The sequence below is a fragment of the Mycena indigotica genome (assembly GCF_014461135.1).
Source record: "Mycena indigotica strain 171206Taipei chromosome Unknown Mind.scaff0014, whole genome shotgun sequence".
Taxonomy (NCBI): domain Eukaryota; kingdom Fungi; phylum Basidiomycota; class Agaricomycetes; order Agaricales; family Mycenaceae; genus Mycena; species Mycena indigotica.
Genome location: NW_023503013.1, coordinates 197,840 through 225,451, shown reverse-complemented (window position 1 = coordinate 225,451; position 27,612 = coordinate 197,840). Strand labels below are relative to the sequence as shown.

General features: G+C 50.7%; 12 protein-coding genes across 12 annotated transcripts; 4 read left to right on the top strand and 8 right to left on the bottom strand.

Annotated features, from left to right (window-relative positions):
• Nucleotides 1-9: 9 nt before the first annotated feature.
• Nucleotides 10-357, top strand: MIND_01296700 (F-box domain-containing protein; the record flags this gene model as incomplete). The annotated part of the gene is made up of 1 exon (XM_037369428.1): nt 10-357. The coding sequence occupies exon 1, from the start codon at nt 22-24 to the stop codon at nt 355-357; it is 336 nt and encodes a 111-aa protein (XP_037213926.1). The 5' UTR covers nt 10-21.
• A 1,095-nt stretch (nt 358-1,452) lies between these two features.
• MIND_01296600 (J domain-containing protein) lies at nt 1,453-3,178 on the bottom strand (the record flags this gene model as incomplete). The annotated part of the gene is made up of 4 exons (XM_037369427.1): nt 1,453-1,578; nt 1,625-2,387; nt 2,501-2,891; nt 2,941-3,178. 4 exons carry the CDS (start codon nt 3,176-3,178, stop codon nt 1,453-1,455), a joined length of 1,518 nt encoding a protein of 505 aa, XP_037213925.1.
• Nucleotides 3,179-3,458: 280 nt separating this feature from the next.
• Nucleotides 3,459-5,778, bottom strand: MIND_01296500 (RING finger protein; the record flags this gene model as incomplete). The annotated part of the gene is made up of 3 exons (XM_037369426.1): nt 5,237-5,778; nt 3,708-5,187; nt 3,459-3,656 (listed from the first exon to the last, which is right to left on the bottom strand). The coding sequence occupies exons 1-3, from the start codon at nt 5,755-5,757 to the stop codon at nt 3,459-3,461; spliced, it is 2,199 nt and encodes a 732-aa protein (XP_037213924.1). The 5' UTR covers nt 5,758-5,778.
• A 336-nt stretch (nt 5,779-6,114) lies between these two features.
• Nucleotides 6,115-7,894, bottom strand: MIND_01296400 (Protein farnesyltransferase subunit beta; the record flags this gene model as incomplete). The annotated part of the gene is made up of 8 exons (XM_037369425.1): nt 6,115-6,219; nt 6,269-6,485; nt 6,537-6,624; nt 6,673-7,163; nt 7,211-7,294; nt 7,344-7,499; nt 7,548-7,576; nt 7,628-7,894. The coding sequence occupies 8 exons, from the start codon at nt 7,892-7,894 to the stop codon at nt 6,115-6,117; spliced, it is 1,437 nt and encodes a 478-aa protein (XP_037213923.1).
• A 330-nt stretch (nt 7,895-8,224) lies between these two features.
• On the bottom strand, nt 8,225-9,216 carry MIND_01296300 (Macrophage erythroblast attacher; the record flags this gene model as incomplete). Its single annotated transcript, XM_037369424.1, has 2 exons — nt 8,225-8,878; nt 8,926-9,216. 2 exons carry the CDS (start codon nt 9,214-9,216, stop codon nt 8,225-8,227), a joined length of 945 nt encoding a protein of 314 aa, XP_037213922.1.
• Nucleotides 9,217-10,283: 1,067 nt separating this feature from the next.
• MIND_01296200 (uncharacterized protein) lies at nt 10,284-11,597 on the bottom strand (the record flags this gene model as incomplete). Its single annotated transcript, XM_037369423.1, has 1 exon — nt 10,284-11,597. One exon carries the CDS (start codon nt 11,595-11,597, stop codon nt 10,284-10,286), a length of 1,314 nt encoding a protein of 437 aa, XP_037213921.1.
• A 2,208-nt stretch (nt 11,598-13,805) lies between these two features.
• Nucleotides 13,806-15,478, top strand: MIND_01296100 (J domain-containing protein; the record flags this gene model as incomplete). The annotated part of the gene is made up of 5 exons (XM_037369422.1): nt 13,806-14,013; nt 14,062-14,434; nt 14,488-14,502; nt 14,550-15,316; nt 15,359-15,478. The coding sequence occupies 5 exons, from the start codon at nt 13,806-13,808 to the stop codon at nt 15,436-15,438; spliced, it is 1,443 nt and encodes a 480-aa protein (XP_037213920.1). The 3' UTR covers nt 15,439-15,478.
• Nucleotides 15,479-15,591: 113 nt separating this feature from the next.
• MIND_01296000 (J domain-containing protein) lies at nt 15,592-17,547 on the top strand (the record flags this gene model as incomplete). The annotated part of the gene is made up of 8 exons (XM_037369421.1): nt 15,592-16,099; nt 16,149-16,190; nt 16,244-16,290; nt 16,341-16,369; nt 16,420-16,842; nt 16,898-17,056; nt 17,108-17,252; nt 17,305-17,547. 8 exons carry the CDS (start codon nt 15,592-15,594, stop codon nt 17,545-17,547), a joined length of 1,596 nt encoding a protein of 531 aa, XP_037213919.1.
• A 151-nt stretch (nt 17,548-17,698) lies between these two features.
• Nucleotides 17,699-19,205, bottom strand: MIND_01295900 (Tyrosine--tRNA ligase; the record flags this gene model as incomplete). The annotated part of the gene is made up of 7 exons (XM_037369420.1): nt 17,699-17,781; nt 17,827-18,412; nt 18,463-18,803; nt 18,847-18,865; nt 18,914-18,975; nt 19,022-19,042; nt 19,094-19,205. The coding sequence occupies 7 exons, from the start codon at nt 19,203-19,205 to the stop codon at nt 17,699-17,701; spliced, it is 1,224 nt and encodes a 407-aa protein (XP_037213918.1).
• Nucleotides 19,206-19,327: 122 nt separating this feature from the next.
• Nucleotides 19,328-21,537, bottom strand: MIND_01295800 (FAD-binding domain-containing protein; the record flags this gene model as incomplete). Its single annotated transcript, XM_037369419.1, has 10 exons — nt 19,328-19,406; nt 19,452-19,537; nt 19,585-19,947; nt 19,996-20,396; nt 20,448-20,535; nt 20,585-20,743; nt 20,795-21,022; nt 21,069-21,226; nt 21,272-21,290; nt 21,340-21,537. 10 exons carry the CDS (start codon nt 21,535-21,537, stop codon nt 19,328-19,330), a joined length of 1,779 nt encoding a protein of 592 aa, XP_037213917.1.
• A 387-nt stretch (nt 21,538-21,924) lies between these two features.
• Nucleotides 21,925-24,337, top strand: MIND_01295700 (uncharacterized protein; the record flags this gene model as incomplete). Its single annotated transcript, XM_037369418.1, has 5 exons — nt 21,925-22,058; nt 22,347-22,491; nt 22,553-23,696; nt 23,748-24,030; nt 24,088-24,337. 5 exons carry the CDS (start codon nt 21,925-21,927, stop codon nt 24,335-24,337), a joined length of 1,956 nt encoding a protein of 651 aa, XP_037213916.1.
• Nucleotides 24,338-24,496: 159 nt separating this feature from the next.
• MIND_01295600 (Peptidase-S9 domain-containing protein) lies at nt 24,497-27,100 on the bottom strand (the record flags this gene model as incomplete). Its single annotated transcript, XM_037369417.1, has 7 exons — nt 24,497-24,655; nt 24,698-24,745; nt 24,796-25,201; nt 25,258-26,281; nt 26,327-26,612; nt 26,659-26,912; nt 26,959-27,100. The coding sequence occupies 7 exons, from the start codon at nt 27,098-27,100 to the stop codon at nt 24,497-24,499; spliced, it is 2,319 nt and encodes a 772-aa protein (XP_037213915.1).
• Between the last annotated feature and the right edge of the window lie 512 nt (nt 27,101-27,612).

Here is a 27,612-nt window from a genome sequence, read left to right as displayed (position 1 = left end):
AAACCAAATTACATAACCTCCATGTCCAAATTGCCCAGTCAACCAAACGAAATTCTACACATCATTCTCTCGCAACTGGGCCACTCTTCCCTCACCCAGGTATCTCTAGCTCATCGTGTTCTTCATGCCATCGCCCTTCCATTGCTGTTTTCGCGCTTCACCTTCTACACATACGTCTTGAACGACAACGAGGTCCAATTTGAATTGGATAGGTTGGAATTCTGGGCATCGCGGGCCATATCACAGCACGTTCGATCCTGCGAAGTCAGACCTTCTGTGTGGACGGCCCCGAAGCCCATGTTGTTGGAGTCTACTCTTATAGATGCCATCTCTGTGGTGCTCATTTCTTGGGCTTAAAAGAATGTTACTCAGCTCTTTTCACCTCAACGAGACCATGTTGACTCAACTACGCTGCCTCCCATCGCTCCAAACATTGAACATCGAATTTCCGCGTCCTATCAGGGACATTGATCTGAACGTTGACCTCCGCATCTCACATTTAGGAATACAAGACTCGGATCCCTTTCGTGGAATTGCATGGCTGTCTATTGCTCATCCAGACTCTCTACGATATTTGTCTCTCGGGTTCCCTGTTCCGCCCATGGTATTCCCCACCCTCATCAACCTGACAGAGTTGGTGGTCAGCTTCGAACTGGATGAGATTCGCAGTCAAGTCATCCCGCTTCTTTCGAAACTCCCTGTCCTTGAATGCTTAAGAATCCGGGCTTTGGGTTTTACCAGGGATCACTTTGAAGACACCTTATTGGCCATGAACCCAAACGTCGTGCCCTATCTAAGGGATTTGAGCGTATCGGGGAAGTGCTTCCGCTTTTCTTTCCTCGCAACTCGATAACCGAGTTGGCGATCTCCTTATCCAAATCGTCACCACTTGCCTCCTTCTTCAACACTAACGTCTTGCCTGAAAACAACACAGTGAGTTGTTTGTCTGTGACGTGGTCGGATTGTGAGGAGAGCGCGGTTGCAGCGCTGTTTAGGAGCTGAAGGTGTTGATCTACGAAGAGATGGATGAACATTATTTTCAGGTGAGCACACTTACAGGCAATCGAATCTCGGATTGAATTAAGGCAATGCAGCCAGTCAAACTCCTTCGACTCCTCCCATCGCTCGTCCGCCGTGGCATTTCGCGCGTATTGGAGTCTTTTGTATTGAGGATCGTCACGACAAGAAACCGCCTGAATGGGTCCATCGACTAGTGAGGGAAACGTTGGACGTCTTGATATCGCGTTGCCCTGCTCTCTCTTCAGTTGTCATTCAAGGGTAGGTTTTTGTGTTCACATCGCGTAGAACCTCAAGCGGTTATATCGAGGAAAGTTTTGTCGAGGGCTTGCCTAGTCGGACTGGCGATTACTAGTATCTGGACATCTACTGATATTCAAATATTCAAGTGGTTGTTTGGATTGGTTAGTAAACTTGGATGGTGCAAGTATTCGATCAGCATACATCTTGTACGTCTAGCCATTCAAGTCCACGATAAGGCTCAAAGAATCTTGCGCAGATCGGCTCCGATACATTCCACTTCTCCATAGAAAAAGGCGCCCCCGGCAAATAGCACGATTCCTGCCTCAGTCAGATTTGGTCAGACTGGACAAGTAAGCTCACGTACATCAGGCTCGCAAGCAGGTTCGCAGGTCACCCAGTCATCCCAATCTAGCCACGCAACAAGACGATCTACTTCATATCGCCATTTCGATATGTTTGAGGAAGCTAGTGAAGCAGTTTCTTCCGCCCATATTCCAACAAGAGTACGACAAATTTCACGTGTAGTCTCTTGTGCTGCCTTTAACATGAGTCTTTCGGACGGTGTAAGGGAAGTCTGTGAAGCAGCAAAGGCGGTATGAGTCGTAGAACAAAGCTCATAAACGTGGCTAGCCCAATTCCTGTCTTTGCGGGGAGTTGCTGAATCGAGAATGTATGGCGTTATCATGTTGAGTATGATACGGAAGGCTCGTTCAGCGGAGTCTTCTCTTTCTTGATGAAGTGTTCGTTGCAACACTTGCAAGCGTTTAGTATGCCGATCTCGGATGACTTTGAACAAAGCTCGCCAATCGATCCCACTTCCACTTGTCGATTTCTCTGACAGCCTCGCACGGACGTTGGCAATGTCTTCTTGGGAAATTCCCAACACACGATGGTCTCGTCTCTTCTGACCCGATCGCTGGCTAACAAGACTTGGGACGAGTTCGGTGTCATACATCGACACAACACGCGTGAGATCGAGTTGAACACGGATCTCGCCTGGGAAGTGGTCGTGCCATTCACTCGAGTGCATGAATGAGTACGCGGGATGAGGGAACATCTCTTCGTATTGGATGGCCGAGAGAGAGACAGTTTGGACGCGATTCGAAAAATCACAAAGCATGATTTCACTGCAACGACGTTCAGAGGATAGAAGGCGATAGACGGAATGTCACACAAGTTCAATTGCATTCTGGTTTTAGCGACTTTAGATACTCCGGAAAAGATGAGTAGTACCACGTACCTGATAAACGCGTCAAACCCAGCCTCCCGACCCCAGTCACACATGCGGTCGAGACGCTCGTACTCATAATCATTGTTGTGCCGCTCGGGTAAGACAGCTGCCCACGCAACAATATCTTGCGTATCCATAGGCCCATCGGCGTTTTTCGTTGCACTACTTCCGTCGAAGTAAAGGACAGACAATGGCTGCGATGCAACCAAAGTCAGGAACCAGCATTCAACTGGGCCGGGCAGCGGTTCTGGTGGTGGCGGCCCAGTCAAGGGATCACAATAAAACCTTGCGAATTCGGGGTCTAAAGACACCCACTCTGCACTCGTGGGGACATTTGGGTTCTTCCTTCCATGGTATAGCAATGTCCCAGGGGGAATCACGCCCGGAACGATTGTATGTCCTTAGGTTCACGAGTAAGTGTTGTTTCAGTGAATATTGGGACCACTAACCGGAGTGGTATCTCGTATTGGGCCAGTGCTGCAAAAGAGAGCTGATCGTGTTGAAAACAAGATGACCTGTTGCGTTGGGGCTGGGAAGAGTCTTCAGATCCCAGTCATCTCTTGGGCTGAAAATGGAGAATGCTGCTTGGTGATTTTTGGCCAAAGCAGATGAGATGAGGAGAAGTAAGGCGAGAGGTAACATCGTTGAATGCATTGGACCACTGGGCGCCGCCACGGCCGCAGTCATTGACGATAACCAAAATCATGATGTTCTAAATTTGCCAGTACTTTTTCCCAAGCACAAGGGGAGGGGGGGTATCAGAAGCGAAACCTAAGTCGGTCGGTCGGAATGAACGCAAGACGAAGCAGCAGGACACGTGATCGAGTTCGGTGAAAGCTTCTTCTATTCTCGATACAAGGGTCATGGCTGGCTGGTTGAATACAATATACATGAGGTTGTGTATGTACGGTGATCGTCAGTTAAAATTGAAAGTGGGAGAGGAAAACACAAAACAGAGAGCGAAACCTTAAACCTGCGTTGGTGCAGTGACATTGCCAGAGCCAAAACCGGTGTTCTCCGTGGGCACACCCTTCGTCCGGCACGCAGGGCAGTTATTCCGCCCTGTTTCAAGCCATTTATCAACACAACCCTGATGGAAAGCATGTCGGCAATTCAGAACCCTTATCGGGTCCTCCTCCGTGTAGTCGTCCAGGCATATAAGACACTGTGCGCAGTAGTTAGCGGAGAATTCAGCCTCCAAAAACGCAGTAAATACCTTCTCAGCGCAACTCGCAGTGACACTTAGACCCTCCAACTCGTCTCGTTTGACTATCGCCAGACCCGCACGCGCTATGTCCGCCTTGGACGCTGTCGGTGGCCGAATATGGCCTAGTAACTCCCCCAGCTCCAAGAGCGCTTCAAACGACTCCGGTGTCCCCCCACTCGTTAAGATGCCATGTTCAGGAGGGTAATACCCCCCGATGACATAGATCAAGAAAGTGCGCGAAGAGTCTGTCGTTGCTGCGTTGCTAGGTGGAGACGATTGAGAGGGGCTTTGGTGTGAAGAGGAAGAATTTGTGTCGACTTCTGGCTCATCATCGACTTCAAGTTCTGCAACGATGTCCTCGGTATCCGCTTCTTCCTCTGTTGCTGTTGTTTGCGCTGGAGGTGGAGTTGCGGTTGAGGAAGGTCGCAAACGAGGTTGCCACCAACTCCTCCGCCTGGTAGATACGGTTTCTGACGGCGAAGTTATTTCAGGGGAACGCATGGGTATGACACCATGGATGCCATCGTTCGGTACATCAGAATGCACAGGAGCCGGGAAACTAGGGCCTACGCCAGCTGCCACTTGGACACTCTGAAGGCCCACAATTATGACGGGGACAACAGTTCGCTGTGAAGACGAAGTCTCTGGTGACGGTGGGGAGTCTGGCACAGACGATGGTTGCTCCTCCAATGGAGTTGGTACTAAAGAATTTGACGTCGGCGGTGGCGTAGGAGACCGCGCTAAAACAGGAATAGCCGCGAATCGATGCAGTCGCCACCAGTTGACGGCGCCGGGACTAGTGCCAGAAGGATGTGGTATTGGTGTCGATTCCGTTTGCTCTGGGCTAATCGAGTCTTGTGGTTGTGGCTCAACAATCGACCGATCGTCTCTCGGTTCTGGGGCGGTCGATTCTTCGGAATTCACGTTTTCAATAGACATGAGGTCCGGAATTTCTTCGTTTGATTCCAAAAGGGGTTCGAGTGTGGGTGAGTCGGGCAGCGGGGTCGTGTATGGTCTCGAGTCCTCGTCCTGCATAGCCGAGTTGTTTCTTTCTGGAGCCAATGCCACTCGCAATTCTGATTGTAAATCGACAAGAAAACGATCAAATGTGCCCTCTTCTGGGGCGGCCATTGGGGGATCAGCTTCCTCTCTCGACTCTGTATTGTTATCCTCTGCATTGTTGTTGGGTGGGCTTGAATTTGGTGCGGGTGGACTCAACCCAAGACCGACGTTGAACGCTCTTGCCATCTCTGCTAACATCCTGGCCCGTTCATCTTGTGGGGAAGCGTTTGGAGCTGCTGGTGTTGGTGTTGGAGGTGCGGGGGTTGGGAGAGCGGGAAGCGATGTTGGACCGAGTCTTTCACGGAGAGCACTCCATGGCCTACGCCTGGCGCTGGGAGGCTGATATTGCGGAGAAGGATGAGTGGGAGAGGCGGTGTTGTTTGTCGAACCACTAAGCAGAGAGGCGGCAGTGGCCTGTGCAGCGACACTACAAATGACTGAGTGTTACGACTGCGGATTAATAGCGAGTAACGCACGTAAGAAGAGTCCCGAGTACATCAATGCTGCTGTTTGAGATAGCAGGCGGGGCTGTTTGAGATGGAGATGGTGGCCGGAGAATATCGGTTGTATGCACAACGCCTTGAACAATGACAAGGGTGCCTGCTGGCGGGAATCCACGTATCGGAGGGACGTCTGGGGTTAGCGGGGTGACTGTTGCCGGTGGCAAAGGCGTCCTTGGCCTTTCGTTGTTGTCGTCAATATCTGGTTCTGGAGGATCAACCACAAGCTCGACACTCTCTTCCTCTTGCTCCTCCTCATCTTCGTCATCAGCTGGCTGCACAACAACAGCAGCCTCCGGTTTGGGAGCTGCTGGTTGTTGAGGAGCTCTTGACCACCGTCGAGATGCGCGTCTATTAGCACCGCTTCCGTCATTGCTACTCATCAAACTGAGTAGACTATTTCGAATATTCCGAGGGCGTCGTTGTGGTCGTGGTTCATCTTGTTGAGTGGTTTGTGGTTGTTGAGAGCGGATGCGACGTGAGGCGCTTTGCCCCATGGCCGCTGACGCTGAGTGTGTCGAGATCACGAGAGTCAGAGCACGGCAATCAAAGTCGTGTGCCTTAAGAGACTTATTGTGGACAGCTTCGCTGTTTGAGCGCTCGTTCCTTCTCAGTACTGCTTGCGTGTATATGTGCAACTCATTGCCCAAGCTTTCCATTGCCTCATTTTTTTCTTCTGTCGATTCTGAGTCAGCAACTTCCGAATCTTTTGGTCTTCTAGTCACCCATTCAAGTCTTCATTGTCTCGCCCTGCCCGGTATATCCGCAACAAATAAGCCTTGTTACCCACTAGTCCACACCTATGTTTCCGCAATAAATCAAGTACCGTTACACCTTTACTCTTATATATGCGCTCACGACAGTCGAGTCGTTTTCTGTGGTATCGTCTGCCCATAGAAATGGCCCATAATCGCCTCCGTGTGTGTTACCGTCAAATTGAATATCGGGTGAGTGGCGTTCTGAAAAAACCATTGAGCCCATGTACCAACGATGAACCCCGGAACCTACGACACGATTGGCTGCCCCGCCGACAACCGTATCAGTCCCCTCTTCTTCGGAGTAGCAAAGTGAGTCCAGGAAAATACGTTGCCGTAGCTCCATGTTGTCACCAACTTGAACCCAGGCATCAGCCAACTGCTTTCGCCTTGACGATGACGGGCTCAATTTGTGCTGCGCCGCCGAGAGTCCTGAAAGACAATACAACGTATGATACGCGTCTGCGTGCCTAAAAGATAGGTCAGCTTATGCGATCTGAACAAGACAAGATCACACTCACTTTGGTGGTTTGTCCCGCAACCCACCAGCAGGATGTTGGCCCGCACACAAGATGTACTCTTGCAGTGCCTTCCGATTGAACAAAGAATCTGCTTCTTCGTTAACAGAACACTTTTGTGATCCAAAAACACAAATACCGTCAACATCGACCCAATCAGCACCATCCGCCTCAGGCGTCGCGACAGAAGTAGGATTGATCCCAATACTGTCAAGCAGCCCAAATGCACCGCCGACCCACCAGGAATAACACCCATCCACAAGCTTGTTCGTGCGGCCTTTGAAGCCACCCATTTCAGCTTGAACTCCCTGCATTTGCACCAGCCATCGCACGAGTTTATTTTTGTCGATGCTGGGCTTTGTGGTGGAGGTAGATGGCAGGAATGGTTGGAGCATAACCCATGATGCAAGCCCGCAAAACGTATAGCCGCCATGGGCTTCGCCGAGTGCGGGTCTAGGGAAGGGCAACAGATTCGCAGGGGACGGATCGGCTGAATAGTAAGGTTGAGATGTAGATGAGAAGCCACCCTCGTATGTTTGGCACGATGCGATGAAGTGTGCGGTACCCTCCACAAGTTCGGGGGTAATGATGTCCAGCAAGGTCGCAACGACCAAAAGACAGTAAATGCCGCTTTTAGGAGGGTCAGCAACGCAGGGTTATCAACATGACGATCCCACCGAGTATCTACTTCAGAGTGTTGCGAAACAAGGAATGATCCATCAGGTTGCTTCAGCGACATGAAGAAGTTGTACATCTTCTTCCTATGTTAAACTTAACAAAAATAAGCCTATGGCGCGGATAGAAACACACCGGTCGATGCTATCCCACCCCCCGTTTTGGCCAGGACGGCCAACAATCGCAAGGGCACAGACCGCAGCGTAGGTCGGTAACAGATGCGGGGCTTGCTTTGGCCCACCCCCAAAACCACCATCGGGGTGCTGACACTCCAACAACATGTCTATTGCGCTGCAACTACCGGTGAGTGCCATCCACTTGGAAATCAGTGGAATTTACCGCTGCTTGGTATCTGGGTCCATTCCGATCTGTTCAAGGAGCTTTACATCGGGTTATCCGTGAACGAATCACAAACATACTTGAAGGACACTGAAGGCCTGCAACGTCCAGAATAACAGCCATGGCTGGCTGGCGTCATAGCTCATGTATCGAGAAGGCATCCCTTGGGTGAAGTTGCGGATAAGGAACTGCAAATGGGGGTTTTTCTGGAGCGTTGGCGGTTTGTCGGCCGTTGGCATATGTTCGCGTAACACTTTCTCTGTTTCCGCCTGCGTTGTGGAGGTCAATGTAGGGAAAGCGTCAACTGGGACTGGGTGCATAGTTGTTGTGATGGTGGTGGCAGCCATTGAAAGAAGAGAAGTGAGACAAATCGAACCGGAGGACAATAGCAAACATGTCAATGATGATGGCCGTATTACCAAGCAGGACAATTGCCCTTTTTGGAATTTTGTCTGCAGCCATGCAATTTCGGTTTCAGTGCAGTGTGATATTAGTGAATGATTAGGATACGGATTAGAGGGTGGTGGTTGTAGAGTATGATACAGTCCAAAATTATTGGTTGTGGTAGTACGGTAAATCCGAGAGAATGCTAGTGAGTGACAATTGGTTGACGTAAAAAAAAGAGTGTCCCAAAAATTCCGATTCAAAATGATGAACAACGCGTCCAAGGAAATCAATCACCACACACCAGCAGAGCTCTGCTGCTGCTGGGTGTCGAGAGCTTCCTGAGCGTGCATCATCTGCTGCGTATAAACCCACTTCTCGTCGGCCTCTTGTTGTTGTTGCTGTTGGATCATGAGCTGCTGCATTTGCAACTGGTGGTCGTAATTGTCGTAGGAAGTGGGTGACGCGATCACTGGCGAGTGCGAGGCTGCCCTTCTGGGCATCGTGTAAACGTAGCCTTGGGGGGGAAGAGGGGCAGAATGGGGTGGTGTTGGAACGTTATGAGCGAACGGTGAAGTCGATTGCTGTTGGAGCATTTGCAACCGCATCATTTCGTCTTGATACCCCGCCATCGCATATTCTTCAGCTTCCTCGTCCTCATAGACTCCTTGAAGGTCCCCAACCTCATAATGCAACTCCTCGCCCAAAACCATGGAAAACGATTCCCCACGAGATGGCGTATCCAGTCTCATGACCCCAGCACGTGCGCGCCACTCATTGGCCTCCCGACGGAGAGCCTCGCATTCTGAGGCAATCTGACGGAGCTGTTGCGCAGCAGTGATACGGTGCCGGCGAGAGGCATGGATATAAGCAATGGAGGAATTGACGATACTCGACTTTGATGGGCGTCGAACGGTGGCTAAGTTGGGGAGAACACCTGCAAGATCCTGGGAGAGTTTTAGCTGACTTGATGAATTCTTGAAGATCTACTCACGAGGAATCGCGAGTTGAGAGCCTCCCGTCGCTGTCTTTCGACTGCGTTGTGGGAGGCGCGACGCTCGGCTGTGCTAATCCGTTGTTTCATCTTCAAAGTACGCTTTACGCCGCCAGCATTGCCATCGTCAGACAAGTCCGGATTGGCACGCGCTTCAAAGTCCGGAAGGACAGGCAAAGCAAGGCGAGGCGGGTAAGCTACAGATGGAGAAGAGTCCGGGGTGCGAGGACCGGAGGACGCAGACGAAGCAGATGATGTCGGAGAGGGGGGAGCAGCGTGTGCGAAAGACATTGGTTTGAAAGTTTGAAGGTTCAAAAATGGGTTGGTGTAAGGTACAAGAAGAAGAAGGGCGGGTTTAGTGAAGCCAGGAAGAGTCGCGAGGTCTAAGTTAACACAAACGTCAGGGTTCACAAATAGTAATACGACGCGTGAGCACGCACACCAGGCGGAATTCTTCTCCGACGGAGGGAGGGCGGGAGGAGGGGGATAAGGGAAGAAAGAAAAGGAAACAGTGTCACAAGTGCTCACCGCGTCCTTTTAGCAAGGACCGATAAGCAGTAGATGTCATTTGGTTTGATGTGATCTTGATGTGTACGACCAAGATGATCGTGACAGCCGTAAAGATTTCACTAACGACGATCAGGTAGGCTGTTGTCTCCCCGGAAACGATGTAAGTATCACTCAAATTAGCACAGCAAAACAAAATGAAAGGACGGGGAACTTTCATTCAACGGAGGAATTCAGAGTTGCGACCGTTCAAGTTGAGAAGGAAACGAGAATCGACAAGAGTCAGAGGAGAAACCCGTCCAGAGGTCAAGTGGTCGATGATGCAGATCGCCAAATTGAATTTCGTTGGCGCAAGCGAATGGCAGCCGCTAAGCCGAGTCGACAGTAAGTTACACGATTGTCCGTATCAAGGAAAAACACGGGGAAACAGGAGTGCTCTTGAACGCTTGGACAGCGTTGGTTGGACGCCTAAACCCGAGTCCCACAGACCACAAAGGCCTTGAGAATCATCGGCACCGAACGGTCGTCAACCCCTAAGATCGTGCAAAGGGAACGCGCCAACAGCATCATGGATAGTATTGAACTTCTGGTTGCAGACCGGAACGGCACGGATAATAACTCCCGATCTATTGAACGGCAAGTCAGATAATTGACAGGAACTTGAGGTGGACCTGCAATGGTCATTTACTATTCAGGAAAATCTAGCCGCCGCGCGCCCGAGTTTGATAGTGGCGTCTCTTTACCGAATAGGTGATCAATTAGACATGAAAAAAAAACCATACAGCGGAAAGGAGATTTACAGCGAGGACACGTACGCCACAAATGAAGAACGAGCACAAGATACTCAAAAACTAGGTGGTTTGCCAAGAGTCCACCACTGTCGTATCGACAAAAGTCATGCCATTTCCGTTGTCGAATACGCTGACAGTTTCCGTCTCCTGCACCAAGACCTGATTCTGGTCATTGCTAGTCCCGCCGCTGTTGGCGATGAGATTATAGATGGCGCTGGCGTCAAATCCTTGGTTTGACTGGTCACCGCCGAAGCTGTTCGATTGGGAGTTGTTTGCGATCAGATTATATAACGCGTTCATATCCAAGTTTTGCGGATTTTGCATTTGTTGAGCCTGGGTACCACCTGGCTGAGTTCCACCCGCCTGAGTCCCGCCCGCTTGCAGTTGCGTCTGGTTATTATTTCCACCAACTGCATTCACCCCCACCTGCGCAAGGTTCAATAATGTTCCTGTTGTATCCGGCTGGTTTGCGGGCTGGCCCTCAAATACGTTCACAAGTTTGTTGAGACCCTGAGCAGCTTTCAGACCGAGCGAAACACCCTGCTTCCAGTTGATCTTGGGCTTAGGGATGCTTAACTGCGACAGTGGTCCTGGCGAGCTTGGTGTTTGAGGAGTTTGAGGTGCGACCGGTGGGCGAGGCGTAGATGCAGACGGGTGTTGTGGAGGGGGCATCGTGTAAGAATGCTGGGGCGTTGGAGGAACATACTGTTGAGGCTGCTCGTATTGAAGCACAGGAGCCGAGTTGGCGTGCTGAATCGGAGGCCTCTGATTAGTCACGTCGCTGGTCAACGGAGTCGGACTTGTGTATGGGTTATATGACTGATTGTTGGAGAAAGACGGTGAATGAGTATGAGATGAAGTCGGTGGGGAAGACGCATAATCCGAGGCAGGAGGCGTATAAGTCGCAGGAGCAGGAGCAGGAGGCGAATAAGCCGAAGCAGGAGGAGGAGGCGTGTACGTCTCAGGTATCGACCCATTTACAGCCGGTAAGATTGGTGACTCAGAAACAGGCGGCAGTTTTGGTTTGCCAAAGGCGAACGCTGAGATATTCCCGATTATATTCGGATTTGAAGGCCGAGAACCACCATTGACCACCGCAGGAGGTGGTGATGTGCTTGGAGGCGGAGCTGTAGGCACGATATTAGGCACTTGATTTTCGGGTCCATTGGGCACTACAGGGTTGATAGGTTCAGCAACCTGTTGTAGAACGGGTGCCACCGTCATTGGCGGAGAGCCGATGGGATTTCCAATCAAGTTATGCAGCGTGGGAGGAGATGGGGAGGTGTTGCTTGTATGGGGGGGGCATTGGGTTTGGATAGTGTGCACTCTCAGGCAGCGGTTGATTAGACGACGCTGATGGAATTCCTTGCACATCTGCTGCAGGTGGGGAATATGATTGCGGAATACCATCTATAGGGACATACGCGGGCGGGGCAGGTTCCTGTGTTTGTACTGACTGGGGTGATGGGAACTCCTCGAGTCCTAGGGAAGGAGGAGTGATTGAGGCCGCCGGTGGATGTCCAACGACAGGACTTGGTGTCACGATGGACGTGTTAGCTCCCGAAGTTGTGGCTGCCGTTGTTTGTGGTGCCGCCGGGGTCCCCCCCAGACGACAAGCCGGAGATGGATGGTGTATGTGAGTGACTGTATTGGTGTTGATGCTGAATTGGCGCCGAGATGGCCGAGTTGGTTGAAGGGGCCGGTGAAGCAGTCGGGAGAGGGGGCTGGGCAGCATGCATAGGCGTGGGCGAAGCGACAATCGGTGAAGCACCATGGCTTCCAAAGCTCGAATTCGTTGCAACAGAAGCTGGGCGTGGAGGACGATACGGGGATTGGTGAACGGGAGGTTGTGCGACGGTAGGTTGCGGGACTGAATGTGGAACCGGAGACTGGTGAGCTGAAAGTGGCGACATCGTGGGTTGGGGATTGAAAGTTGAAGAAGCAGGTCCAGTCCCGCCAAATTGTGTAGGCACCGATGTCCCTCCTGCGGTGACTTGAGTATTGTTGGGTCGTGGAGGGGGCGGTGGAGCTACAGCTCCAATAGGCTTGATTTCGCGACTAACAGTTGTCACGTCTGTAGTCCAAGTGGTCGGGAAATTCCAAGACGCAGACGCGTCTCCGAATACAGCATAAAATTCGCCTTGCATGAATGGATTGAGAGCGACATACTGTTGAGTATTTCAGCTGGACACAAAGGTTTATCACAAAACCCACCATAATCCCTTTCTTCCTTGCGGCCTCAGCAGTGTTTCTGATCAATTGCTCAACAAGAGGATACGCCCCCCGCAGATCAAACGTGACCGTTCCATCACTGTAAAGCACTACATAAGCACCGTGCATGCCTAGTGCAAGGCTGGTTGGACGACGAAGTCGCATGCAGCTCTGCAAATCTTCCTCTAATGCGGGAGGCAGGTTCTGCCAACAATAACCCCGCTCGGACATCGAGAAGAAAGATGCGTTCGGCCCAAAGACAGTGCGACTTGAATGGCCGCCATTTGCAGCGGCACTTCTGATAAATCGGGACAGACGAGCATAGTGGGGTGGCAAACGAGTGCCTGTTGACGATAAGATGAGCGAAGAGTTCAAACACGGGAGATAGCACACGCACTTTCACAACAATCCTCTCCCCGCACTGTTCTCCAGCTCATCGCATAACTACCAGCTTCGTAAGGGAATGCAACATCGTACGGAGTAGCCATCTTCTGTGGATGACGGACATCCTGCAAAATGCGGACAACTGGTGGAGGGACACTGGTAGAACTCCTGTTTGAGGACGTCAGTAAGATGGATTGTCCTATGAAAGGCAACACACCATGCAAAGTGGCTTTCAGCACTGCAAAAGTAAGAGCGATTTGGCCCAAATGAGAACTGCACGTTCATCGCAGAAGTGAGTCAGGAAGAGGAGGCGTTGTTCCTTGCTTGATCTTATAATCCTGGCGTAAGCGCTTCCACGTTGTTACATACTTGCTAGGGGGTGATTGAGTGCTGTCGAACGCAAATAAGTTTGCCGGCAAGATTTAAGCCCGCGGTATCTTCGAGCGTGTCGAAGGAAATTACCGGCGTGGTTTAGCGACGATTGAGAATCGGTGGTGGTCCAAAACCACCGATCTTTGCTTCGTCTGCATTTGAATAAATAGTGGATAAATTCTTGAACGGAGAGGACAAAACCTGATGCTGATAATGATCTGCCAGCCACAGCTTTCGCTGCCAAAGTTAATTACAACTGTCGTCGTCGGACCATGAAGGCTGTGAGGACCCTTGAAAGGATGCAGACTTTTTAAAGCCACAACGCCCAATTATTGCGATACACACACATCTTGTTGTGTACCAAGGAGTGGCTGCTCGGTAATTGGGATATAGATGGTCATCTACCAAGTGAGCCTCATTAGGCGCTAAACAGCATTCTGACCATTGCAAGTAAGTGATGATTCGAGGCTAGTTCATCGGTTGGTCTTGTTCCGACGTCCGGAGTCTGGACAAGAATCGTGATCAACGCATTCTTGCCCGCTGCGGCAGTGTCTGCAAGTATATGGCGACGTGTTGGAGTATGGGTATGGTGGAAGATAGTCAACAACGAAATTGATGGCGGCGTCACGCGTCGGGATGTTGCCTCTTCCTTTGCTTCTCCTCTCGTTGCCCCGCGTGTTCGCCACCCAAACGCCTCTGTTTAACGACAGAAAGGACCACTGGGATCTGAATATCCCACCTAACCCCAACGCAACTGGGCATCTGGTTCTCAACTCGATCAGTTCTCTCCTGCAACACTGGCCCAACACAAGATACCACTCAGGTCGGTGGTTCAGAGTCTCGGAAGTCAACACCCACGCGTAACTATAAGGACATACAATCACTCCGGGCGTGATTCCTCCTGGGACATTACTGTATCATGGACGAAACGACCCAAATATTCCCACCAAGGCAGAATGGGTAGCAATGGACCCAGAATTTGCAAGAATATTTTGCAGTCCTGAACCACCTCGACCCGAGCCAGTAGACTGCTGGTTTCTGACCATTGTTACATCTCAACCATTGCGTATTCTCTATTTTGACGGCAGTAGCGCAACTAAACAACCCGATGGGCCCATGGACACACAAGATATCATTGCTTGGGGTGTTGTCTTACCTGAACGACAAAACTGGGAATCAGAGTATGTGCGTCTCGACCGCATGTGCGAATGGGCCCGAGAGGCTGGGTTCGATGCATTCGTCAGGTATTCGTAAAATCGTCACCTGAAGGCTTGCTATTTTAACATGAACCCACCAGAATGCAGCTTAACTTGTAGGCATCTCTTTCTCCAGCTTCCATCGTTTCTGACTGATAGCTAGTGAAATAATGCTCTGCGACTTTGCCGACAGGGTACAGACCGTCTCACTCTCTCATCTTCAATATGATGAAATCTTCCCACATCATGGATACTCATTCATGCACTCGAGTGAATGGCACGACCACTTCCCAGGCGAGGTCCGTGTTCAACTCGATCTCACGCGTGTTGTGTCGATGTATGACACCGAACTCGTCCCAAGTCTTGTTAGCCAGCGATCGGGTCAGAAGAGACGAGATCATCGTGTGTTGGGAATTTCCCAAGAAGACATTGCCAACGTCCGTGCGAGGCTGTCAGAGAAATCGACAAGTGGAAGTGGGATCGATTGGCGAGCTTTGTTCAAAGTCATCCGAGATCGGCATACTAAACGCTTGCAAGTGTTGCAACGAACACTTCATCAAGAAAGAGAAGACTCCGCTGAACGAGCCTTCCGTATCATACTCAACATGATAACGCCATACATTCTCGATTCAGCAACTCCCCGCAAAGACAGGAATTGGGCTAGCCACGTTTATGAGCTTTGTTCTACGACTCATACCGCCTTTGCTGCTTCACAGACTTCCCTTACACCGTCCGAAAGACTCATGTTAAAGGCAGCACAAGAGACTACACGTGAAATTTGTCGTACTCTTGTTGGAATATGGGCGGAAGAAACTGCTTCACTAGCTTCCTCAAACATATCGAAATGGCGATATGAAGTAGATCGTCTTGTTGCGTGGCTAGATTGGGATGACTGGGTGACCTGCGAACCTGCCTGCGAGCCTGATGTACGTGAGCTTACTTGTCCAGTCTGACCAAATCTGACTGAGGCAGGAATCGTGCTATTTGCCGGGGGCGCCATTTTCTATGAACAAATGGAACGTGTCCGAGCCGACTTGTTCAAGATTCTTTGAACCTTATTGGTTCCCAGGTATAGATCCACAAAGTCGATAGATGTAGAATTGTGCATGTAGTCCTCTATGTCAATATACCCACAAAATTTTCCCAGTCGCCATCAAACGCCTACAACTTTGACCACTTTCTCCCTGTAAGTTGCTAGTAGCCCAATGCTATGGCGCACGCGTCTACCTATTCAAGGTAGCTGGCGTATTGCAGACTCACGGTTTCCGCTGCGGCGGCATGCTATCCGACTCCAAACACTGCCATGCTTCTTCAACTTGCGACCAGCCACCACCATGAACTCGGCTGTCATTTCTTCTCGTCCATTCGTGCCACACATCCCCACCGGCTGCCCCTCATGTCGATCCAATCTTGAATTCCCCGTTCCCTCCCCCCAGCCGAGGCCAGGAGCATTACTGCGCGTTCAATGCTTTTCCTGCCAGAACGTCATAACACATGCCTTCTATCCAACTCAGATCCCGCAACCTCTCTCTACAGGACAACAAGGCTCGTCAACAACAGCCGGCGGGAGTGGCAGTGGAGGCCAGTCGGCAACACCACCGCCGCGAAAAGGCCGCAAGATTGGCACCCAAGAACGGCCGCTCGAGACAGGCTACTATGATATTCTGGGGTTAACACCGACAGCGACCACGGAGGATGTGAAGAAGGCGTATCGTGCGTTGCCGTTGTCGATGAAATATCTGTGGGCTCAGAGGAATTCCAGGTCGAATGGCAATCAAGCACCATCCGGACAAGAACCCAGACGGTAACTGCACCCATTTCGAGTCATGGTACACAGGCTATAACTAAGCTACCCAGATCCACACGCAGAAGAGCGCTTTAAAGAAATCGCCATCGCATACCAGGTTTGTCTTGTTGCTCCCTTTCCGATATTCGCCCACCCAATCGACACCAGACACTATCTGATCCCGAACTTCGACGAAAGTGTGTCTCGGGACCGACGAAACCGATGTCACTTCTAACCTCATTCGCAGGTACAATGAGTACGGGCCCAAAGAAAGCGCACCGGAAGGTGGCTTTGTCGACCCTGAAGAAGTCTTTGGCGCGATTTTCGGTGGAGACGCATTCATACCGATTATCGGGACCATTAGTCTCGCACGCGACATGAAAACTGCGCTGCAAGAGGCGGACGAGGCTGAGCAGGAGGAACAGGAGCGAGCGGGGACCAGGATTCTCGATGCTAAAGGTCGACCAGTGCTCAGCGAGGAGGAAAAGGCAGCCAAGGAGGCAAAGAGCAGGGCAAAGGCGGCAGAGAAGGCAAAAGCGCGAGCGGAAAGAATCCAGAAGCTGGTGGACAACCTCGACAGGAAGTTGAGCATCTTCACGGAGTCGGCAGCTGGTCCAAATGACCGCGAGGTTGCCAACAGCTGGCGGACGATATGTGCTTTGGAGGCAGAGTGCGTCTTTTTCTTCGACCCTTGGAGAATCCGATTTTGACTAAAATATTTTCAGCCAATTAAAGAGCGAATCCTACGGTGTCGACCTCCTACAAGCCATTGGGTTTGTCTATGTCTCTAAAGCAAAGGCACACATGGCAACAAGTCAGACTTTCCTCGGAGTCGGAGGTTGGCTACACAACGTGCAAGGGAAATATCATGTCTTCAGCGAAACGTACCCTTTTCAAAATGGCTCCGTTCTATTATCATTCTAACTACCGTTTAGCGTATCAACACTGCGATCTGCCATCGAGCTAAAAACGGTGTTTGATCAGATTCAGGCTGCTGAACGAGCCGGAAACCTCAGTCCAGAGGAGAAGCGGAAGTTGGAGGAACAAGCTGCTGAGAAGGGCCTGCAAGCGCTTTTCAAGGTAACATCAGTTTATTTGTGCGTGCATTCGAGACACTGATGACTTCCCACAGGGCGCCAAACTCGAAATTGAATCTGTTCTCCGCGAAACTTGTGACCGCATTCTGGAAGACTCAACAGTGACGAGAGAAAAGTCCATCCTTCGTGCTGTCGCGCTGCAAATTCTGGGCGAGGCGTATTCTGGTGTTACGAAGGAGGGGCAAGCTACAATTGGGGACGACAGCGACTATGTTCGTGTCGAGACCAAGCAAAGCCGAAATAGCACGGGCGGGGGACAGAAGAAATCACCACGATGAGCTCATCACACAACAGCCTCGTTCCCTACTATGAAGTAGACACGCATTGTAGTGTACATCTAGACCCATGTGATCATAATAATCTGCGAAACCGAGACACAGACCCGCAGAAAGCTGGGATTGCTATGCTGCTGGTGGCTCTTTGTTCTCCTCAGTTGCAGCTTGCTCTGCGGCCGGTGGTGGGGCGTTTGCATTTTTGCCTTTGCCTGGAGGCGGGGGGTGATATACTTTGACCTGAGGACAAGTCAGTGATTGAAGAGAATCCAGAAGCAGACGCGCCTTTTTTTTGCTTCTTTTCCTTTGCGTTGGGGTCAGGATACGCAAGTTTTTCGACCGCCTGCCACTCTGGATCCGCTTCGAACGCCTTTCTTATTGGATCGAGTAGCTTGTTGATGGTAGCTGCAACAGATGCCTTCAGGTCGCCGGGATGTAAAGCCTTGGATGCAAACGAGTCCCGAAGCTCTTCGTAGGATGCGTAGTGCATTGGTCCACCGAACTTTTCGTCGCGCTCGATCGAGAATACGGTCCCTTCCGGTGCGCCAGCAGCGACAAACGGTTCCAATGGTGTGTCCAATATCGACCCACCAGTCTTGATGTTCTCAATCCGCAGTTTCGATATCGGGATCAAGACAGCCTCAACGAATGCCAAGACCCCGTTGCCCTCCACAGTGCCCTCCTCACAGAACGCCAGCTTGATCTTTTTGCGGACAGCTTCCGGAGTGTCCAAGAAGTCTATTTTGGAGTTGGGGTCCGAGGATGACATCTTCCCGCCGGCGAGACCGGGCACCATCGCGTTCATTAGATGGGCGCGTTTCGCGTAGCCTAATCGTGGGAGGTAAAGCTCAGCAAAAGTGAAGATTTTCCTCTGGATTTCGCCTGAATATCGGAGAAATCTGGTCTGACGAATGCACACACCTGGTCAACACCACCAAATTGGAAATCCACGCCAAGGTACTGCTCGTCTAGCGCTTGCAGGCCCGGATAGAGCAGACCACTGAGTAGTGCGCTGTCCACTTGCTTCACGACTTCCGCACCGGCCTTCTTCGCGTCATGCTCTGTGACTGTCGCACAGAGCCGGTAATTGTCCATGTTAAACTCCCGCGATAGTTGGTAGTCTGACCCAAGGGCGAATTTAAGCTTGGACGTGGGTATCCCGAGAGACTTGAAGACCGCGGTGAGTAAAGCTTGATAATATTTGACGCGATGCTGAACGAGCTCGATAGGTGCTTTCATGTTATCGAGGAAAGCATGGATGTCTGGTAGATTGAGCACAAGAACGAATAGATGTGAAGGGCGGACCCGCGAATAGAATAGTCATCTAAGAGAAAGTTGGCACCCAAAATGATTTTGACACAGCTAGACGCACCTCCACCCCTGCTTGTAAAAAATCAGAGATTTTCCTGAGCGGAACGAAGTATCCAATGTGAGCTGTATTCTAATGAGTTTCGGCTGAGCGTAGTATTGTAGCGCCCACGTCTGCCAGTGGTTGCCGTTCCTATAAAGTATGGGTTAGATCGCCCGCGATTATGCTGCAAATAAGACGCGCCAAAGTAGCCCTTGAGTGTTCTGCCCTCCTCCGCGAGGATGGATTTGATCAAGTCGCCTCCAAGCACTTCCTGCAGTCCCCGTGTTATGATTTCATATTTTTCATCGGCCATGGCGAACGCGGAGCGAAAGAGAAAAGTTTCTGGTGTTGTGACTCATTTGATGTGGCCGATTTCGGCAAAATTTACGATAAGATTACGATCTGATCTAATCTACTACACCAAAAAGAAATTGCCTACAAATAGCACGCATAACGGTCGGACTCGGAGGACCAGCCAACACATTGCCAGCAATCGAGCAGACGATCCGGATCGCTACGACGGTCATGAGCACAATGAAAGGATGCCACAGCTACTCACTATTTCATCTTGATGCTGAGCAACTCTGTGTAATGCGCTCCCCAGAATGACTGCTCCCAGTCAGGCTCATAGACATCAGCCTCATTCTAAGTCCAAATATCAGGACCACATCGAAGAGAAGAGCAAAGCTTACCAGGTAAGCACCAATAGGTGTCTCCTTGCGCACGAAATCCATAAGCTTGCTTGTCCGATCATACACGCCCTTGATTTCTGCCGCTGTTGCATTCCAATTCCACATCCCCATACTGGTCACATGATACAACGCATGGCGCCAGGCAGGAGTTACGCTTGTCCGCCCAGGCGCGACATCTTCCTGGCGAACAGCGCTAGGAGCAGTGATCTGGATGATGGTGAGGGGAGGTGGGCCTGGATAAGTGGTGTCTGCGAGACCAGAAGTCGCAACAAGCGCGTCCACCAGAGCAGAACGGGTTTCGGGCGTCGCGAAGTTGGCACGAGGAACAAGTCTCGAAGTAAGAGAGACAGAGTAACCGACTTTCTGCAGAGAAAATCAGGCTGCAACAGTTGTCGGTCACGAATGACATACCCCAGCACCAGCATTTCCGCCGGCATCGGTCATGAATGCCGTGAAAAATGGTCCCCAGCTCGGGAATTCCATAGCCATAGCCATGACACCTTCAGCGCCTTGCTCTTTTATCTCTTCGGCCCAGTCGAGCAGAGGCTTCATCGATATCTTGGCATTCTCACCATCCAGTCGTTGTGTCGCGAAAAGTGCGAGCTGAGGCATCGAGTAGCCCCCCCAACCGGCATCAGCCCATGTGGGAACATGGTCTGCAAGCAGAGACCAGAGTGATGTGGTGAGTGCCAATGGAGTCGAGTTAGTTGCGGAAGCAGTCGGTGGGAAGGAAACAACGACCGCTTGTACTGGAGCGGCAGGGGCAGCAAGGATAGTTGCAGAGAGAACGACCCCGAAAGTGCCTCCACCACCTATAGGACATTTAGCTGTGGAAGGATGACCACGTAGTTGAGCCAGCTTACCGCCTCGAAGAGCAAAAAATAGATCTTCATTCTGGCATTGGTTCGCAGTCCGCAATTTGCCATCCGGAGTAACAATCTTAAACTCGAGCTGAGGTTACTATCAGCAAATCTTAACCAAGTGAAGAACGTTGACTTGCAGCACGGTCAACACCCAATCCGAGAGTCGGCGAAAGGACTCCATGTCCACCACCTTGCAAGAAACCACCAACGAAGCCCACGGTCGCGTCGCTTCCACCAACAACGGTAATTTGATTCGCCTCGGCGAAGTCGAAAGCTTCATGGAATTGAACGCCGGCCTGAAAGAAAACAATTATTGCTCAGACCTAGTTCAGGGCGAAGACGCCTACCCCAGCGGTGACCCCACGGTAAGTCGTATTATCATCATCACAACCTTCCAATACGAATGTCGGGTTGTATGAAATGTCCTTTAGGTTATGGAGCCATAAGGCTAATGTTCCTTGCCCGCTGCTCCGACCTTTGAAGTCGTGACCAGTGTTTTTGACCACCAACGGCACGCTGGTTGTTCGAGAAAAGTCAAAAGCGGCGATAACGTCCTCGGCAGAGCGAACGTCGATCTGTCGCAAGTCAAAAAACTATTTAGAATATGACTGAATGACGCACGAAGTAGTCTGGAATGCTTCCTAACCGACAGGTATTTGGACTTGAGAACGCCGTTTTATCAGTCGGAACAGCGAAATCGAGTAAACATTGGGCTCCGGACGCCTGACAGGTCTCCCATTGGCCCCACGTATATCCAGAGGCCTGCTTAGTGCGAAACTCTGTCTTCCGTTGGCATCTTCAGGTAAGAGGCACTAGAAACATACTTTCGTTCTGGTAGAGTTCCTGGGGAAGGTTTCACCATTGCGCGACAAGAGAGAAGAAACAAACAGACCTGAGTTTCTTTGCACTTGTCGGAGGCTGGATCGTCGAAACATGGCTGGGCTAAGGGAGCAGCTTGGAAAACTCTTCCGCCCAAGGTTTCATTGAGTGCGACCCATATATCTACTGGACCGGCTGAGAGCGGAGATTGGGCAGGCTCCTCCTGGGCCAAAATCCCGGGGACAAGAAGGAGAGAAAGGAGGGGAAGCATCGTCTTGCCGACATCTTTTGGTGGTGGGCGTTTATAATGTTGGCAGTGATGGAATTTGATTGATGCTTAGATTTGAGGACAGATGCAAGTGGAAAGGACAACAGACAGACAGAGAGCCTGTACCCTTCCCGGATGATAGTGCGGAAAGTTATAACGAAGCTAGATGGTGGTGGTCAAAGGGAAGGAATTCAAGTATGTAAAGGGTGAATGAAGTTTCCGTGATTGATCATGCAATGGGGAGCAACTCGCAGCGGACGATCATGTCCGACTCTTCTGCTTCAACGCCAATGGTCCTCACCCCGGACTCGACCGGCACGCCGTCTGAAAGTTCTGCCACACAGGCAGCAGTCAAAAAAGGCGAGACGGCAAACGGCCTTCTACCCCAACATGAACTCGTCAAATAAACCTCAGAAGCCGTTCAGTCGGAGTGCGGCGAAGCGGGAGAGCGTTATGGCTCTTGGGAGTATCGAGCATCTACAGCACTATTTCACGAAGACGGGTATCGAAGCAAAGAAGTCAAGGTAAGTAATTCTTCGCATCTCTTTCCCCCCTCCGATATCTTTCTTTCGCGATATGCCGTCAATCGACCGAGGCCAGCGAGCTGATTTCGTGAAAGAGTTGACATTGAAACGAAACTAAGGTCTTGTGCGTATGTTAGTTGACTACCTCAAGCCTAGTCTCGTTTCAATGTTAATCCTTTCATATAATCGCTTAGCCGCCAACATCGCTTTGACGAGCAGTCGCTGCCTTCTTTTGTGGGTTGTTCCACTTTTTGTCGTTTGCTGCGAGACCGACTAACTGTCTTGCAGTAAGTCTGCCAAAGGATTACAAGGACTAGTCCCGGTGTTTGGCGGGCTCACCCATTCTCGCACGGACTCGACTGAAAGTAGTGTCATCGAGCTTCCCCCTTCTCCCGCGATTCCTCAGCAACCCGCCCCATCGTTTCCGCCTTATGTCAAAGACTTCGAAATGAACCCAGAGTCTTTAATTCCTGGAGTTATCGACGATTTATCAGATGTTGCATTTGTCTGGCGAATCGACCACCCGCTCCCCTCCTCATGGCTCTCCCGATCGGCTAGGTGTAGCTGGCGCAGGTGCTCCAGATGTTGTAGAAGTTTTGACCATTCTCAAAACGACAACGCGTGCCATTCGATCTGTCCGCAACTACCTTCTCTCACTCCCAGACGAGTCAGCTGGCACCATCAGGGCCCAGTTCCGTTCTCGTCATCTACCTGGGAGCTTTCGTCCCCCTGTCCCCTCAAACCTTTCAAATTCTGCTTCCAACTCGGATCTTCGCGCTGCCGCCAATGCTGCAAAGGAGAAGGAAGCACGTGCGGATCCTCTAGCTCTCATCCGTAAATCAGCATTAGAGGTTCTCACTGTTCTTCGCGACATGGAGGAGAATAGTCGGCTACCACTCAGCGACGATGCATATGATGCCCAGAGTGACGGAGGATCCAAAGGCGGTCATTCACGCGTCGCCAGCCCTAGCACGCATTCTGACGATTTGTCACCGGATGACGGGGAACACTATGCACATGAGCGTGACCCCGATGTCTCTGTCGCGTTCTCGTTGGTGCAGGTTAATGGTCAAAGTGTACCTGTCTGGGAGGATGAAGAAGACACATTTAACGATAACGATGACGATGAGAAGGAGAAGAAGGAAGGATGGGACGAGAAACTGGTGTTGGGAAGTGGATGGCTATATCGTCAAGATGTTCACCTCGAGGATCTGGTCAAGGAGCGTGCGGCGGTAACAGCTTACCTTGATGTTGTGGACGACGTTTTGTTCGAGGGCAAGAATGTTGCTTCTTCACAAGGAGGCAAAAAGGAACGCGGCTGGGAGCGAGAGAGGAGGAAAGCGCTCGAGAAAGGCACTGTACGGTCCAAGAGTCGGGCCAAGAAGCGCACTGCGTCTAGAGAGCGTGGAGACCATGATCTACCGAGTATCACACTTGTTCCTGCAGCAACAGGCGGTGAAAAGGCTCGCCGAAGAGTATCTGTGGGCATGTTCGAGATGATGGGCAGCCTCAGAGTGACAGAAGAGCCGGAGGAAATGGATGGCATTGGCGAAGAGGACGAAGGCAGCGATGAAGGTCTTGAAGACGAAGAATTACCAGAGTGGGCAAGGAGAAGTTCGTTCAGCGGAAACGATTTGGGTAATTCTCTTTCTTGTGCCAACAAATGTGATTTACTCAAAAGGCGCGCAGGTCGAGCACATGCTTTGCTAACTGCGTTCCTACCACCACCCCTAATATCTTTTCTGGCCCCGCCTTCGTCTCGGTCAGCATTTTTAGACTCTCTTTCCTCAGGGCAGCTTCTTTGCGTCGCATACAATAGTTGTGTTCGGAAGAGCAAGAAGCCGTGGGGTTACATCAGCAGGGATGGCATTCACGACATCATCGCTTTGGAGCAAACAGCGGCAGCTGAGGGTGAAGAGGTCAAGAAGAGCTGGACATTCAGAAGGATTGACAATCTTCGTTTATGGGCTGGGTTAGTCGTCTTACCGCTTGCGAGAAACCAGTCATTTACATCTATACCCTCTTGTAGAGCCCTCAAAATTCGATATCTCCTTCCAATTGTCTCGCCTCCACAGCCGGGGACAAGTACCCCGAGTTCTGGCACTCCACTCAACTCCCCGTCTGCCATTCACACCCAACGATTCAACTCCGAACAACCACCTCTTATGTTTGATGCGAAAGTTGTCGCGCGTAAGGACCCAGGATGGGAGGACATTATCGAGCATGCACTCGTGCGATGGATGCACCGTGTCGTTGCAGAAAAACGAGGAGAATCATGATCTTTTGGCTGCCACATTTTTTATGATATACCACGGATGGATGGGAAGAGGGAGAAGAATCGGAAAAAAGAACAAATGTAGCTGTACCATACCCTCGTCATGTCTCTTCTCGTCTGATTGCTATCGAGTCCTTATGTACTTCGTGTGTCGGTGTTTCTGCTACTCTTCCGCCTGGATGCCTAAAACCCTGTTGTAAAATCGCCATTCTCTAAGAATGGCATCCTGAATCGTATCTTTTTGTTTCCACCCATGCCCTTCACCACTGTAAAGCATGTACTCGACCGTTCCACCGCGTTTTTGGATGCTCTCTACAATTCCCTACTCTTCGTCAGGTAAAGAAGAGAATAACATATATCTTACCTCTGCCTGAGCCTTAGGAACAGCTGTATCAGCATCGCCCTGTAATATCTTTTAACATAGTCAGTTCCAATCAAAAACAAAGTCGAGAGTGAATGCACAAGAAGAGGCACTTCGATCTTGTCCACGTGACGAATGGCAGAGCGAGAGTCCAGAAGCACAGTGTCGGAATCGTCGCCGATGAGCATTTCCAAGTAGCGGCTCTCATACTTGTGCGTGTCCTTTTGCAGCAGCCTCAAGTCCGAGATGCCGTATAGGGATGTACCAGCGGCAAATACTCCTCGAGTATCAGCGGCTCTGAAGGAAAATGAAGCGAGGACAGCGAAGCCACCACCTGAAGCACCACGGATGACGATGCGCTTTGGGTCAATCAGATTGTAGGGCGAGGAAGACAGTGAACGAGCAGCTAGAATACAGTCGTCAACGTCGGTAATTCCCCAATTACCCATCAGCCGATTGCGGTACGCCCGTCCATAGCCCGAAGTGCCTCCAAAATTAACGTCGAGCCTATATGAAACGACTCTGATGAGTACGAGGAATGTGAAACCAGGATTCAGAGTTACCAAGCCCACCCTCGTGTGGTAAAGAACTGTTTGGTCGCATTGAATGATTGCGCTGCGAATCCGACGGGACCACCGTGAACATTGAGAACACAGGGCGGTCGCTCTTCCCCTGCAGCGGCATATTGTGGGTTTGTGGGAGGGTAATACACGATATGAATTTCCAACTTGGAGTCGTCAATCTGGATAGAGATGGGTTGAGGAAGGGATACATAATCTTGAGGCAGTGTTGAACCGTGAGAACTAGGTTGAACGATGTCCTCGTACACAGGCTCTGGTGATAATGTGCAGCGAATGAGAGTGGAACTTTGATCTACTTTTGTGCCGATAAAAACAAACTGATTAGGTTTCAGAGATCGGATTCGGTGGATTTCGACGAATGGACAGAAAAGTGGCTCTATCGAGCCAGTGGAGATGTTGACGAGGTAGAGGACACTGCGCCCATCACGAACGGCTGTAAATACGACCATCGGAGAATCTGTAACAGCATAAGGAGAGTAGCCTAACCGTGGGGGCTGTCCGTAGCCGAACGATTCTTCGACTGGTACTGCCAAGACAGGCTTCGCTTGGGAGTTACTGGTCGTACAGTCGAATACCCAGGGATTTTCGAAGCCTGATATGTCGGAGGTAAAAAGAAGGATGTCAGAGGATACCCAAGAAGGGTAGGCGATGCTGATTTTGCGATGCTCTCCAGCAATCAGTCGTGGATTGTGCAGTGAGAGAGAGTCGGAATTTGGAATCGGGGCAACTTCAGCAACCCAGAGCTCACTCCCTGACCAGGGCATATCGGGTAAGTCCCATTCTATCCACGCGATGTGCTTTCCATCAGGTGAGAATATCGGAGACGAATAGAAGGAAGCATCGGATTCGACTGGATGGACGAGTTTGGTTTTAGTGTTGAGTATGCAGAGACTATTCACCACTTCCAATGGCGACGTTGCATCGGTGTGATCTTCCATCACACAAACAAGCAAGGTTGGATCAAGAGGGTACACGTCGAAATTAGCAAAGCGGTGATTCCGATTTTCTGACTCAAGGATTAACGAAATGCCGACGAAGCAAAAATATATACCTGGAGTGATCGGTTCTGGTCGTCGATTAAATGGCCCACGCATCATATAGACTCTTCCATCCCGAGCATGCGAAAAGTAGGCGATATTATTGTGGATGACGGCCGGCGCCCCGCCATATCCATTGACTGAAGTTCTGACATCCCACTCTGTGCTTGTTAGGTCTTGATTGGTTTCAGTCTGCACCAGCGAGTTCCGGCCACTTTCATGCGGTCGCTTTTCGATGTGGTATATCGCGCAGGCTGCACGATCGACAAGAAGATCCAAGAAAGGTGATTCGACGTTTCTCTAACCTTGTCATTGAGGGGAAAGAAACATATACTGGAGTGCTCACTGGATGCGTCAAGTCGTCAATAGACAGAGGAGATTTCCATGTACCAAATGCAGCCAAAATTGGGATCGACATTTTTTGGAATAAGTCAAGTAGCTGAACTGAGCAAAATGAGAACGGGTTGCCAGATTTGTCTAGAGATGGTGGAACGCCTTGTGGGAGTTGTGAATAAAGTGTGCCCGAGATGGATTGCCGAACTTGGCCGTTATCGGTCACGTGATTTGTGGTGTGCTTTTTTGTACAAGTAACTGCACAGTCTGCATTTTGTTGTTGGAAGCACTGATATTTTTTCCTGCTGCTTACCTTGACTCGTTCTGCTGCTCCGACCAAGGGTCATGACCATAGCAACCAAGTATTGGACTCGCAATGTCTCGCATCCTCTGATAATTAATAATGGGACGGCACATGATAGTTCGAATGTTTTTTCGTGGTGAGGAATGAGCATCAGCTTTGGGCGGCCTCCGATAAGTGACGAATTTTGAGCGTACACGTTAGCAGACAACAGCAAGAGTCCTTATGTGCTTTCCGCTGTCACCGACAGCTCCTGTACGGAGTTGAGAGGCAACATCATGGTGAGCACATGCATGGCATTCAGGCGTGGCCAAGGACAAACTTGGTCAATGCGACGTGAAGACGACCATCAATTCCTGCATGATCGAACCGTTTCCAAGGAAAACAAGAGGACGGCGTTCAAAGTCGGTAGGACCCTAGCCAGAGGACGCTGAATAGTCGTGTCGATGAACCAAGTTATGTCTTTAGAGCAAAGCATTGTTGGCTTGCTGTTGGTGCCGCTGCTCGTAATCCCGCCTTCTTACGGTAGGATCTACACGTTCTGTATATAGCAACGGGTTGACGCCCAATTCTCTTCAAATGTCTTCAGGAGATCTGATATTATTGAAACTGTCAAATCGACGATGGACCAGGGTCTAGGCCTTGGCAGCGCCAAACAAGGCCAGC